This window comes from Neolamprologus multifasciatus, chromosome 3 (genome assembly GCF_963576455.1).
Source record: "Neolamprologus multifasciatus chromosome 3, fNeoMul1.2, whole genome shotgun sequence".
Taxonomy (NCBI): Eukaryota; Metazoa; Chordata; class Actinopteri; order Cichliformes; family Cichlidae; genus Neolamprologus; species Neolamprologus multifasciatus.
In genome coordinates this window covers 41,875,677-41,888,472 of record NC_140441.1, presented here as the reverse complement: position 1 = coordinate 41,888,472, position 12,796 = coordinate 41,875,677, and the positions used below count along the sequence as shown (strand labels likewise).

At 38.7% G+C, this 12,796-nt stretch overlaps 1 protein-coding gene and 2 long non-coding RNA genes across 3 annotated transcripts in view; 1 reads left to right on the top strand and 2 right to left on the bottom strand.

Moving 5' to 3' along the window:
• Positions 1 to 12,796, top strand: part of LOC146523247 (uncharacterized) — a 339,030-nt gene that overhangs the window by 33,930 nt on the left and 292,304 nt on the right. The gene's annotated exons all lie outside the window — the stretch shown is intronic.
• On the bottom strand, positions 2,074 to 6,713 carry LOC146523275 (uncharacterized). The gene is made up of 3 exons (XR_014873296.1): positions 6,372 to 6,713; positions 6,249 to 6,283; positions 2,074 to 6,159 (listed from the first exon to the last, which is right to left on the bottom strand). It is a non-coding gene; the product is annotated as an uncharacterized LOC146523275 (long non-coding RNA).
• LOC146523274 (T-cell surface glycoprotein CD8 beta chain-like) lies at positions 7,660 to 12,795 on the bottom strand. Its single transcript, XM_085154884.1, has 4 exons — positions 12,225 to 12,795; positions 11,740 to 12,078; positions 11,457 to 11,564; positions 7,660 to 11,338 (listed from the first exon to the last, which is right to left on the bottom strand). The coding sequence occupies exons 1-4, from the start codon at positions 12,265 to 12,267 to the stop codon at positions 11,313 to 11,315; spliced, it is 516 nt and encodes a 171-aa protein (XP_085011010.1). The 5' UTR covers positions 12,268 to 12,795; the 3' UTR covers positions 7,660 to 11,312.

Here is a 12,796-nt window from a genome sequence, read left to right as displayed (position 1 = left end):
GCTTGTTCGTAATATCAGTAAGGAAGATCTGTGATCACTCATTTGCTTGCTTCTCTTGGTGTTCACGCTGCTAGTCTTTTTTTAACATTTGTCTTTCCCTCAACTCAACAATGATAAAATTACTCTAGTCTAATAATTTTCTTGCCTGCCTGCTGTAAACCAATCAGAACCTGTTGCTCTGATGGTATTGGGGTCTACTTGCCAAATAGTTTAATTAATTATGTATCTCAATAAATGCCCAGTTCTTAAACATTGATCTTTCCTAAATAAAGTGACTTTAGTCATACGATTTCCATCTCGGCTTTGCTCAAAAACATTCTCTTAAATAATGTCTCTCTATCTAAATTTTAGCAGTCATCAAAAGGCCAAAATATTAAAAGGGAAACCATCAATAACCATCAAAACTTCCTGAAACCAAATGGATGAGTTTTAGTTGACAGTAGTTACCAGGAGGTTAACAAGAAGCAAAACACATTAAAGAAGCTTGCATTTGTGGTTTAATCAATCATGTTCTCTTCACACAACACAGCGGGATCAATACTGAGCAGTATGGACGCAATTGCCCAGACCTGATAGATGAGAGCAGTGTAACTGAACTAGATGATGCCCAGGCAGCTGTAATGACAAGATTATGGCCAAACTCAAAGTAGCAACCCAGTCAAGAACACAACTCCCCCGCTCATTGAAAAAGTGCCATCAGAGGAAATGCTTGCAGATGTAAACACTACTTTATTAATACACAACATCTCATAAGTTTTTGCAAAACGGTTTTACTAGAACATTACACACATTTACATTTGTTGGCACATGTAAACAGAAAATAAATTTAAACTAAAATTTAAGCCAGCAATAGACAAATATCCTAACCCATTGCAGGCCTGAGCAGCTGATGCTTGAGTATGATGGATGTTAACAAACACACTGTCCTTTGTAGTGTGAAGCACAAGAAAACTGACCTCAGCAGTCCTCAGACCTTTATTGTTGTTAGCAGTTCTACAAACCACTCTGTTGTGTTGTGATGCCGAAGAGGGAAACCGCTCTGAAATGTGGTAGTGCAACACACAGCCCAACTGTGTTTCACTTGGTCTTCGGGAGAAACAATGTTAACAACCGATTTTTACTGTTTTTCTCAAGTGTTAGTAGCTAGTTGCTACTAGCTGCTCACTCAGGCTACGTTCACACTGCAGGTCTTAATGCTCAATTCCGATTTTTTGATCAAATCCGATTTTTTTGTCTGCTCGTTCACACTACAAATAAAATGCGACAGCAAACGCTCTCTAGTGTGAACGCTCAAAGCAGCCCGCATGCGCAAAAGAAGATGTCACACACAACGTGCTCTGTTTAGACCCAAAGCAAACAATATTGTTTGACTGATGGCCTTAATATAAAGACTTCGGACTTCACGTTTCCCAATTTTTGCTTTAAGTTATTTTGTTATTTACATAATAATGTAAATAACCTAATAATTATCCTTATTGCTGTTTTAGAGGAGCGGTGCTTCAAAGGATAGCTGCAGATTTCTGTCAGAATCTGCAGATTATACAGTACAAATAAAATGTTCACGTTTCTCCAACGTTGTCTTCCCAGCAGTTTCACGGGATGGCCAGGAAGCGTTCGCGATGTCTTCTCCGGCGCTGATAATTGGCATCTGTCTTGTGTCGGTGACGTAAAAGACGGATTTAATGCGACATGACCATTCAAACAGCAGTCGCTTTCTGAAACATCGGATTCAGTACCACATATGAAAGTGACCCAGATCGGATTTGAAAATATCGGATTTGTGCCGTTCACACTGTCACACCATGATCGGATATGGGTCGCATAGGGTAAAAAAAAATCAGATTTGATGCGCTTTCGCCTGCAGTGTGAACGTAGCCTCAGTCTGCCATAGAGCACCTTGGCCTATTCCTCTCTCAGGTAAATATACAAACAATTTACAATTGCAACAAAACAGTCAATCATGCAGTAAATGACATGATAGACATACCTTTTGTATATTGTTACACCAACAATGGAAACAAGGAAATCTTAAAGTGGTATAAATTATTCTTATTCAAACTGTAAGTTCAACATGTTAATGAGCTTTAAACAATGTGGTTTTAGCTGGTTATACCAATCACTAAGATTGGCCAAGTGGCCAGCTCTAGGAAAAGTCACGCTTGTGGTTTCACGCTTCATCCATGCATGGATGATGGAGACCACTATGCCCATTGGGACCTTTAATGGTCCAAAAATCCTTTTGTACCCATCCCCAGCCTAGGGTCTACAGACAATCCCTTGGACTTCAATGCTTGGTTTGTGCTCTGTCATATATTGTCAATAATAGGAGCATATGTAGATTAGTGTGTGTCTTTTCAAGTCATTTACAATCAACTGAATTTACCACAGGTGGATTCTTTCCACAGCTTTTAGACAAATAACAGGATGAATTAGTTAGCTTCTTTGGCCAAACTCCAGGAAGCGGCTTTCTAGAAAGGCTTGTCAAAGCAAGTTCAACCGACTTTGAGTATATTTATCCTGAGTTAAGCACATGCAGCAGTGCCAATACGGCTCTCATGTCAGAATTTACCATGGCAATGAGTAAATAAAGTACAAATCCTCCATTTCAATCCAGTGGTCTGAGGAATATGAAAATTGTTAGTGTTGATCGTTTAACCTAAAATTTGAAGATAAGAGGAGTCATACTAATCAGCTTGTGCTTATCTGTCATCAACATTTGCTCTGCTCTTAGCCTTTGTATCAACTTTATAAATCAGGAAATGTAACCAAGGCTCAGCCAGCTGGTTTAGGTGCAGCAGGAGGCGAGCAGGACAGCTATTTGTTTAAACTTTGTGAAACGTTGTGTCAAACTACTGCGTTGCTATTTGTTTAAATGAACATATGATAAGAAACGAGTAGGAACTTTGTGTCAAACTACTGAGCTTTGTTGCTTGTGGTTTCGTTGCAGAGTTGAAGGCTGTCTTTGTCTTGCTTTCGATTTTGCTGATACATAGTGTTGTCACCACAGTGGAAAATGGCGGGGGGAGGATGCACAAAACCTGCTTCCTGAAATAAACACAATAACAACTGTGGACAGGAAAAAAAAACGTGCCGGTAGAAAAGTTAATTAGAAATTTTAAAGATCTGATGAAATTAAAATAACGTCCAATGAAAACACATGTTATATGACTTTTGTAGAAATACACATGTTGCTACAGAACTCGGTTTCATCTTTTAATCAGTAAACTATATTTTGCTCTTGTTCATAAAATCTCCAGCAAAGATGATGTGCTTTATAAAAGTAACATTATTCTTGGTCTTACAGTCATGCCATTTGATGTTTGTGGTCAGGGTATTAAGTCTTCCTGTGGCACACTTCATTTTAGATTCATAACCTATTTTCATTCAATCCTACGATCCTTCAAGGGTGAAGGATTTTAATTTTCTTCATTATTTATCATTAAGTCTGTACAAATACAAAGACTAGTCAAAACTGAGGGGGGCAAGTTTCATTGCTCCTTTTTAAACTTTGTTCTAAAGCTGTATTGACTGTGGAGGCCATTTCAGTTGTGCTCAGACCACACTGCACTGTCTCTTCCTGTGAATGGGTGAGTATTTTCTATTTGACTCTCCCTGTGAGAGTTTGATATGCATCAAGTACGCCCTTATTCTGTTTAGATGCAGACCAATTAAGACAAAAAATAGATATAAAAAAAGAATAGATACACATTTTTATATTATAAACACAGAAAATCCATTTTACCTGCTGGCAGAATAAAGCAACATGAGTTTCAACATCATCTCTCTGTTGCTGGACTTCTGCTTCTTGTTGACAGAAGCCTTTGTGCTATTTCAGTTATTTCAGGGCACAAATTGTTTCAATTAGGAATTTTGAATCACATACAAGCACAATCTGCACTTGCTTAAGTGTCCTAAGTTCATGAAGGTCTCGTACTATAAGACAGCATGGGCTGTGATGTCCAAACGGCAAAAAATTCAGGAGTTTAAGAAAAGTCTCAAAGTCTTTATAATAACCAGTATTATAATATGGACTGAATATTCTTCAGCTAATTATATACTGTTTGTATACTGTATAAACTTGTGTTTGCAGATTTGAATTATAGGAACATATGCTTTCAGGCTTTGATCAGTGGACACCTTACAGAGGTGTCATTAAAGCTGGTTGAGAGCCATTTACTCCCACATAGGCACAACACACACTGTGGGCTACAAGAAAACCACAGACCATCTTCAACCAGCCTGCACTGTCCTAAAAGAAAGTTAAGGAGACATGAGATGAATTATCAGTGCTATTCAGTGTTTCATTAGTGACCTTTAGATTAGTGTGTCATACAACTGGCAAGAAGTAGGATGATTTACATTATTATTATTGAACATGATTTTTTAATCTTAATAATACTCTGTTATGACTTCTGCCACTAGTTTCATTTGGTGTACATAGTGTTTCCTGTCATGGAAATGTCTGTACTCTGTGGGGAGAGTATGATAATCTGACTGTGCAGCTGCCTCAGTGCGGTTAGACTACAGCTCAGAGACGATTAGCTCCAGCCTGATGTCCACACCCCATATAAGGAGATAAGATGGCCGCTCTCTCATTTGACTAGCCACATTAAAGACTGACGGCAGAATGGACTAAGCTACTTAAAATGACTTGTTGTCATCACTCTGGTTAAGTGGTGCAATCATTTTATTACCTGCTTGCTGCAGGACACCAACCCCTGCTTTATAGCTATTAGAAGATTGTGCTGATACGGCACGATCTATGCCAGGGGTTTGGCAACTCCAGGCCTCGAAGGCCGGTGTCCTGCAGGCTTTAGATGTGTCCTTGATCCAACACACCTGATATAAATGGCTAAAGGACCTCCTCAACATGTCTTGAAGTTCTCCAGAGGCCTGAAGAACTCATAATTTTTGCTATATAACTGCACTGTCCACTTCCTGCTGTGACAAAACTAATTTCCCACGTGTGGTACTAATAAAGGTTATCTTATCTTATCTTATCTTATCTTATCTTATCTTATCTTATCTTATCTTATCTTATCATTTGAGTCAGTTGTGTTGACCCAGGGTGAGATCTAAAAGCCGCAGGACACCGGCCTTTGAGGCCTGGAGTTGTCCACCCCTGCTCTACGCAAACCACCAACCAACATCAGCAGGCCAGCTCTCGGGTGGAACCCCCAAGATAAGTGAAAGAGAGGCTGCCCAAGAAACACCTGGCGACGAGACCTTGAGGCAGAAGCAAAAAAGATGGGTTACACCTGGAGCCAACTAGAAAGAAGGGCCTAGGGCAGAAATCTGTGGAGATCTACCTTTGGTGACCCATGCCCTGGGAGGAGTGACGGGCAGCAGTAGATGTAGATTACAGCTATTCTTATATAAATATTTATAAAAGTAGGCATTGGGACTGAAAATGCTGAAATTCAAAAATGAAGAAGAAGGCTCTTAACAAAGACACGAAAAAGAGAGCACATTAACCCAGTTTTACTCTCATTACACTGGCTTCCGGTACATTTTAGAATTCATTTTAAAATCTTAGTACTGACTTTTAAAACTCTGAGTTGTGACGCTCCTGCCTACATCTGATCTTTTAGATCCCCACGATTCCTTTGGCAGGCTGAGATCATCTAATAAGTCCCACGAACACGTTTTAAGACCAGAGGAGATCTTTTAGAGCAGATGGAAGCAAGATGCGTTGCCTTCCAGTTCTTAATACTGAAACAAAACCCATTAACTTTTTTACTAAATTATTATAGAATAATACTATATAGTAGTATATTAGAGTAGTATTTCTTTTACCTACTCACTCCTGCACAGCTGCAGATCTCCATCTCTTACAAAATGACAACCTGAACAGTCAGTTAATGTCATAATAGACACTTCCTGAAAGAAAAACCTGATTTTATTGTTCCAAACAAGACAACATTTCATTAAACGAAACTTTGTCAATGTATCAAACATTTTTTTTCTACATTACAGTAGACTCTTTAACTACACACAAAATCCCAGTTGTAGATTTATCGGAAACCTTATCAATGTTTCCCCGAGCATTTACTGGGCTACGTAAAAAACATGAGTCTCGACTTCTCTCTGTGATGCAGGCCTTCTCATTATTATTGCTGCTGGGTACAAAGTCATTGCTGCTTCATCAGAATCCAGGTTCTGAAAACAAGAACTCAGAGTTACAAAGGTCTCATCATTTCATTTCAAATATTGAAACACATTATCATGGACAGTAAAAATGGATTCACCTCACTTTGCTGTAGTATCTGTCCTTCAGCAGCAGCTTCGCCACAGAAATAAAACATCCAGTCAGTCATGGCAAAATCTTATTTATAAATTAACCAAAATTAACCAGTGGCTGTTTCTAGTACCTGTCTGTAGTGTCCAGATTTTAAAAGCCATGGCGATAACTGCATTTATAAGGAAAACAGTCAGAGGAGCCAAAATCAGACCGGCCAGCTTTGATATTCCATCACACTCTTCTACAAAGACAGAATCATTGCATTAGTTTAAGTTCAGCTCTCGGTCTTGGTCACTTTCTAACAAAATTAGCAAGCAAACATAGAAACCAGATGATTAGTAATTAGGCTAAACTTACTTTTGGTGATGCTCTCAGTCTCATCAGTATCACTGAAGTCTTTAAATAAAGCGAATATATAATTTGACAAATAAATAAATAAATACATACAGGACTGAAACCTCCCACAAAAACTTTTAAATGTTCTTACCTTTAACATTTAAATGTATCACATTAAAAACTGGAAAAATTGTGAAAAATCCACAGAAATAAGGTCCAGAGTCAGAAACACGCGCGTGTTTAATTTTCAAGAAGATAGTGGAGCTGTTGGAAGTCATTTCAAACGATCCGTTATGAAATCCATCACAGTATGCCACACTTTTATCAGCTCTGAACATGACAGAGATACAGCTGGCCATGGTTCTGTTGACCAGTCTGAACCAGAACGTTAAAGAACTGTGCTTGGAAATGTTGGAGCATTGCAGTGTGACTTCTTCACCTGGACGGACCTCCACAGTCTGAGCCCTGCAGACTGCAATCAACACTGAAACAATAAAAGTAATATAAAAGTACATTACCACTTAATTTAGGTAAATAATAAAAGCAACAGCTAGGTAAACATAACAAAAATAAGGTTAGCAGTGAAGTTGAATGTAATTACAAGTCAGTACGCACAGAGGTTGCAGAGACCTAAAGTCGAAATCAAACTAAAGTTCATTACTGCACAGACCAGTGAACCTTTGAAATGTCTGGGACTGAAGTGAGACCCAGGAAGTGTGTTTTTACACATAAATGGGTGGGTGTTTGTTTTTTCTTCTTCTATTTTTAGGTCTGCCCACAAAAGCTAGCATGATGTACTGGACTTTTGTCAACTGTCAGTATTGCATGAACACACTTTATAAAACTGTCCTCTAGCCTGAATGTCCAGGTTTTTTATTCACGTTTTTCTAAATAACATTATATACTTGTGAGCCATTTCATTGGGTGAACCTTGCTAGTACCAGATTTGATGCCCCTTTGGCTTCAGAGCTGCCTTAATACATCATCAGAGGTGGAAAAAGTAAGGACTTTCTTTACTTTGTCAGAACTTCTGACACCTGGCTTAATAAAATTCCAGGGAAATGGTAAATGGCCTGTATTTGTATAGCGCTTTTACTAGTCCCCTCTAGGGACCCCAAAGCGCTTCACACACCCAGTCATCCACCCATTCACACACTGGTGGAGGCAAGCTACAGTTGTAGCCACAGCTGCCCTGGGGCGCACTGACAGAAGCGAGGCTGCCATATTGCGCCATCGGCCCTCCTGGCCACCACCAGTAGGCGGTAGGTGAAGTGTCTTGCCCAAGGACACAACGACCGAGACTGTCCGAGCCCGGGCTCGAACCGGCAACCTTCCGATTACAAGGCTCCCAACTCTTGAGCCACGATCGCCTAGTGGTGGAGGACAGTGATGAACCCATGATAGGATTAATGTGTTATATTTGAGACACGATTAGTGTTTTGGAAACTGGGTCCAATTCACCAATCCAAAACATTACTTACAGTTGTAGCTGCTGTTATGTGTCATTGCTGCTTTTTTAAGTTTCAGATGAAATGCATTCTGGGCTACCTGACTGCACAAAGTACACACCAGTCACCACTGATGCATGCTCGATAGAATGGGCGGAGTGCGGACAAATCTGGACATTTGTAGCGTACCTGGCTTGATGCACACTTTGAATTTGAACAGTACTTGGAAAAACAGAAAAGTACACATACTAAGTAAAGTATAGTCTCAGTGTTTATTTCCAATCTTATTTTGATAGTCTCATCCTGTCTCATTATTTAGATTCTGTTCAGCTGTGTTGCTCAGTCGTGTCCCTTCTCATCTCATCTCATTTTCCTTGTCTTCTTTTTGTGTCCTCTCTCTGTGTTGTGTAAACCCCTGTTCAGAGGTTCCTCCTCAAGAGCTCTAGTTTGTGAATGCCTGCCTCATGTTCTGCACATGTTTTGTATTTTTTGCTTTTTGAAGTCTTCACCATTAAAGTTGCTTTTTTAAAAAAATCTGACTGTCACACAGTCATTACATGACAGATGTAGTCCACCTGTATCTACCTTCCTGCACTCTTATGCATTATCCAGTGTTCCTCTCTCATCACAGACATTTCCGTGCTGCTGGCAAAATCCATTACCATGTTTTCTCCTTATCACCTCTGTTCCCTTCACCTTTCTATTGAAGTCTCCTCCAATCATCAGTCTCTCCCTCAGGGGATACTTTCTACCACTTTGTCCATCTTAGTTCACAATTCCTTTCTCTTCTAGTACTTCTGGGACACGCACACTGACAACATTCAGTGTAGACCTTTTTATGTCCGGCTTCAAAGTCATGATCCTTTCTGACACTCTCTTCACCTTCACAACACTAACCACAAATTCTTCCTTAAAGGTTACTCCTACTCAGTTTCTCTTCCTGTCTACACCACCGAAGAACAGCTTGAGTCCACCTCTAGTGCCCCTTAGCGTTGCTTCCCTTCCACTTGATCTCCTGCACGCACAGTAAATGTGCCTCTCCTCTTATATAAATGTGAATTTTGTGGACTTTTTATTGCTAAAGGGTAAGGACAATGTTTGTAGTGGTTATTCAGTTCTGTAATGTTCTTGTTTTTTTCCCCGTTTCTATAAAATATGATTAATTCTTTCCAAAATGACCTGTTGGAGTATTTTGGATTCACGGTCAGTCTATGTTATGTCACTGACTGAGATGTTAGTAGAGTCAGTTTTGCATTGATGGGAGCTGCTCCTGCTGTGTGTTGCTAACAAAAGAACTGAGCCTGAAGCAGACAACATAAAGTTTGGGAGCTCAAAAGACACGTTTTAGAAGAGCGGGCTGTTTCAAGGTCATAGTGTAAGAAAAACAGCATATTTTCAACTGTGTATTTTGTAAAGCTACTCTAGTAAAATTCAAGAATGAAAATATGAACTTTGAAATTTTCCTAATAGGTTCATTTTAATTACCTTCATTTTAGTTTATTTGTTCCGCACATCAGACTTGGTGGTTCTTTTGTGTTTGTCTGACTTGTGTTCACACTACAGCTTATTAACTTTTGTGAAGTGCATTTTAACCCCGAGTTTAGCCAGGAGTCAGAACGTGTCTGTCAGACCACTGCATGCTCTCTCTTTCAGTTTCTCTCTGATTCTGATCTCTCTTTCTCTCTCTCTCTCTCTGTCTCTCTCTCTCACCATTAAGCAACGGCAGAGCCTCACTCACTCTCACTATGAGGTAATCTGGGCTGTTCATTTTCCACACTGGCTCCTTCTCCATCAACCACCACTTATACTGTTTTGCCCTTCGATAAAGAGCTACTGGAAACTGTGGGTGCAGGGTTAAAATAAGTACTTTCTGTTTGGAGACACCATTGATTCCTGTTCTGTTCATGGCTATAAATTTATATAGTCTTCACTACAAAGCAAAATATGTTGCTGCCGTGTCTAAAAGCTGCTCTGCTTCTTTGGTATTCTTGTATACAGGCATTGTACTGGGAAAGATTTGCAAGACGTGTTTTAATGGATTAAAGATTTGAACACTTAGTCAGCTAAGTGCAACATTTTTTTTGACTCTTAAGATGTATGATGATTTTCTTATAATAGATAAGGCTTTTCCCTTTTTGAAAATATGAAGGGTATAATTTTATAAAAGAATTAAGTGTACCAGAGACTGGACTTAAACTCAAAATGCAGCTTTATTTGCTGGAAACACGTTTCAAGGCATTAACTTTACAAAACAAACCAAAAACCTCAAACATGAGCTCGAAACTAAATCAGGGAATGGGAGACAGGAGGGAAACACAGATGAGAGAAACCAGACAAAAAAGGCAATATTGAGCAAAAACAGGTACATTATAACAAGTTAAAATGTTTGGTGACAAAAATATGTTGACGAGACCAATGTCACATATGAAACCATGTTCTTCTGCCTGTTTTTCTAAGTTTAAGCTGAATTTTTTTCTCCTGGCCACTGCAAGGTTCCAATCTAGATGCAACAAAGGAGTGCTAATCTGTACCCCAGTAACTTGGGTATCCCTCTCAGTGTATGTTAAATTTAGGAAAACATGGTCAAACGATCATCTTTTCCTTTACATTCACAACTTACCATTTAACTTGAGATACCTTTAGCCTGTTTAAATACACACACCACACAAGTGCACAGACCACAGGTAATAACAGAAGTGACCATAAAACAGTCTAGCTGTTGGGAGTGAATGAAAAGATTTGATTCTTTAAATATATATGTATGTATGTGTATATATACATATATGTGTATATATAATCTTTTCTCTAAGTTAGAGGAAAAAATAAGAACTCTCTTTACTACAAAGTGATTAAGAGATGAAAAACAATGACTATAGCTATAAAGTATAAATGCAGCCACTAAGATGTCACCGTTTAAGGTTTGAACTGAGGACATTTTGAAGCCACAGTGTTAGTGTTCTGGTAACAGACATGTCAGATACAGGCTACAGCTGCATGTGTTGGGAACGTTTAAATCCAAAATGTCAATATTCCAATGGAACAGTTTTATAAAGGGTAAACTTGATAAAAAGATTTAAGCCATTTTTTTAGCACTATATCCTGTTCTATATTTAAGATATAAACTATATGTTCTAATGCACTGATCATCTTTTTACTCTGTTGTCCAGCTTGCATCATTGTAAAATTATAATTATAAAATGTCAGATGGCTTGTCAGGAATGTGACAGCAGCATGACTAAGACTGATTCTCCTCTTCTTTTAGTTGATTCGATGAAAAAAAAAAAAAATCAATTCTCAGGCTGGATACTAGATTCTGTAAAAAGAAAAAAGATAATTTTCTTATAGATTTGTCTTTGACTATGTCTTTGAATTGCATAAGTGGACTTTTTAAATTAAACATGAAGAGATAGGACCGAGTTCCTGAGCAGTACCTGTCTGAAGCCTCATTTTGATAACAAGGCAAATGATGACCTTAGTAAGAACAACAATCACAGCGGTCAGAATTAAGCTCGTCAGGTTAGTTGTTTCATCAGCTCCTCCTACAAGAGAAATGCCCACATTTGACTTGAATAACACATTTTGTGCAAAAACTGAAAAGATTCTTCAAATGTGATCCAACCTCTTCACAGTACTGCATTACAATCTGACTGTAATGCAAGACACACATCTGTTTCCTGTGGTTAACTCTCATATGAAATGTTACATCATTCTTACCTTGAACCTTTAGATATGTTGAGTTAACGATCACTGGGTGTCCGTTTGTATAATATCCACAGAAGTACAACCCAGAATCAGACAAATCTACTTGTTTGATTTTGAGGAAGATAGTCGAGATGTTGGATGTCAATTCAACTTTTTCACGTTCAATTCCGTTGCAGAGAACACTGGGCTGAGCAAAATTATAAATTGATGAAATACAAATAGGCGAGGTTTGGTTGACTAGTCTAAACCAGATTGTGTGAGTAGGAAAACTGGAAAAGTTGGAGCACAGCAGTGTGGCATTTTTTCCAGGCTGGACTTCCACAGTCTGAGAATCTGAGTGGGAGATCCAGCCTGAAACAAACAGCAAAGAAATGTAGTTCTGAGCTGTTAAGACCAAAACAGATACTAATAGACCTCAACAGCTTTTCTTCTGGTTATTAAGTAAAACATTACCCTCACCCATGGAATTCATTTGGAGACTCATTGCCAGTACTTACCAAGGCTGAAGAGAAGTACAGCTGTTCTCATAATAAAGCTCATCGCTGTTCTTAATAACTGAGCTTCACTAAGGAAGTTTCAATAAAGAACAACTTCTATCTGTCTCGCCACTGAGATACAATAACTTGCCCACAAAATGTTGCAGCACAAACATCTGCAGGAGCACTAAAATGAATGAGGTGTGTTTTGCCTGTTTCGTAACACGCATTGTTAACACCTTCACCACTTCTTTGGATTGTGATCTCACTGCTTTGAAGCTCCGTCCCAGCATGTAATATTGTAGACTTTTAAAGTATGTACCAAGACTGAGGCCAACACTGTCATCAAGTCTTTACAAGATTTTTTTTCCAAGCACAGTTTTCCTGTAATATATAAGTAGAAGACAAATAAAATGCATTAACAGATTTGACAGAAGATAAAAGATCGGAATTAGTTTAACAAAATCATAATGAATACATGAATTTATCGCTGACGAGATTATGAGTAGTTTCTTTCTTATACATACAAATACAAATACTCTTACTTGGCATTTTATTAGGAATACCTTACCTGGTAGGACTCCCACCCCACA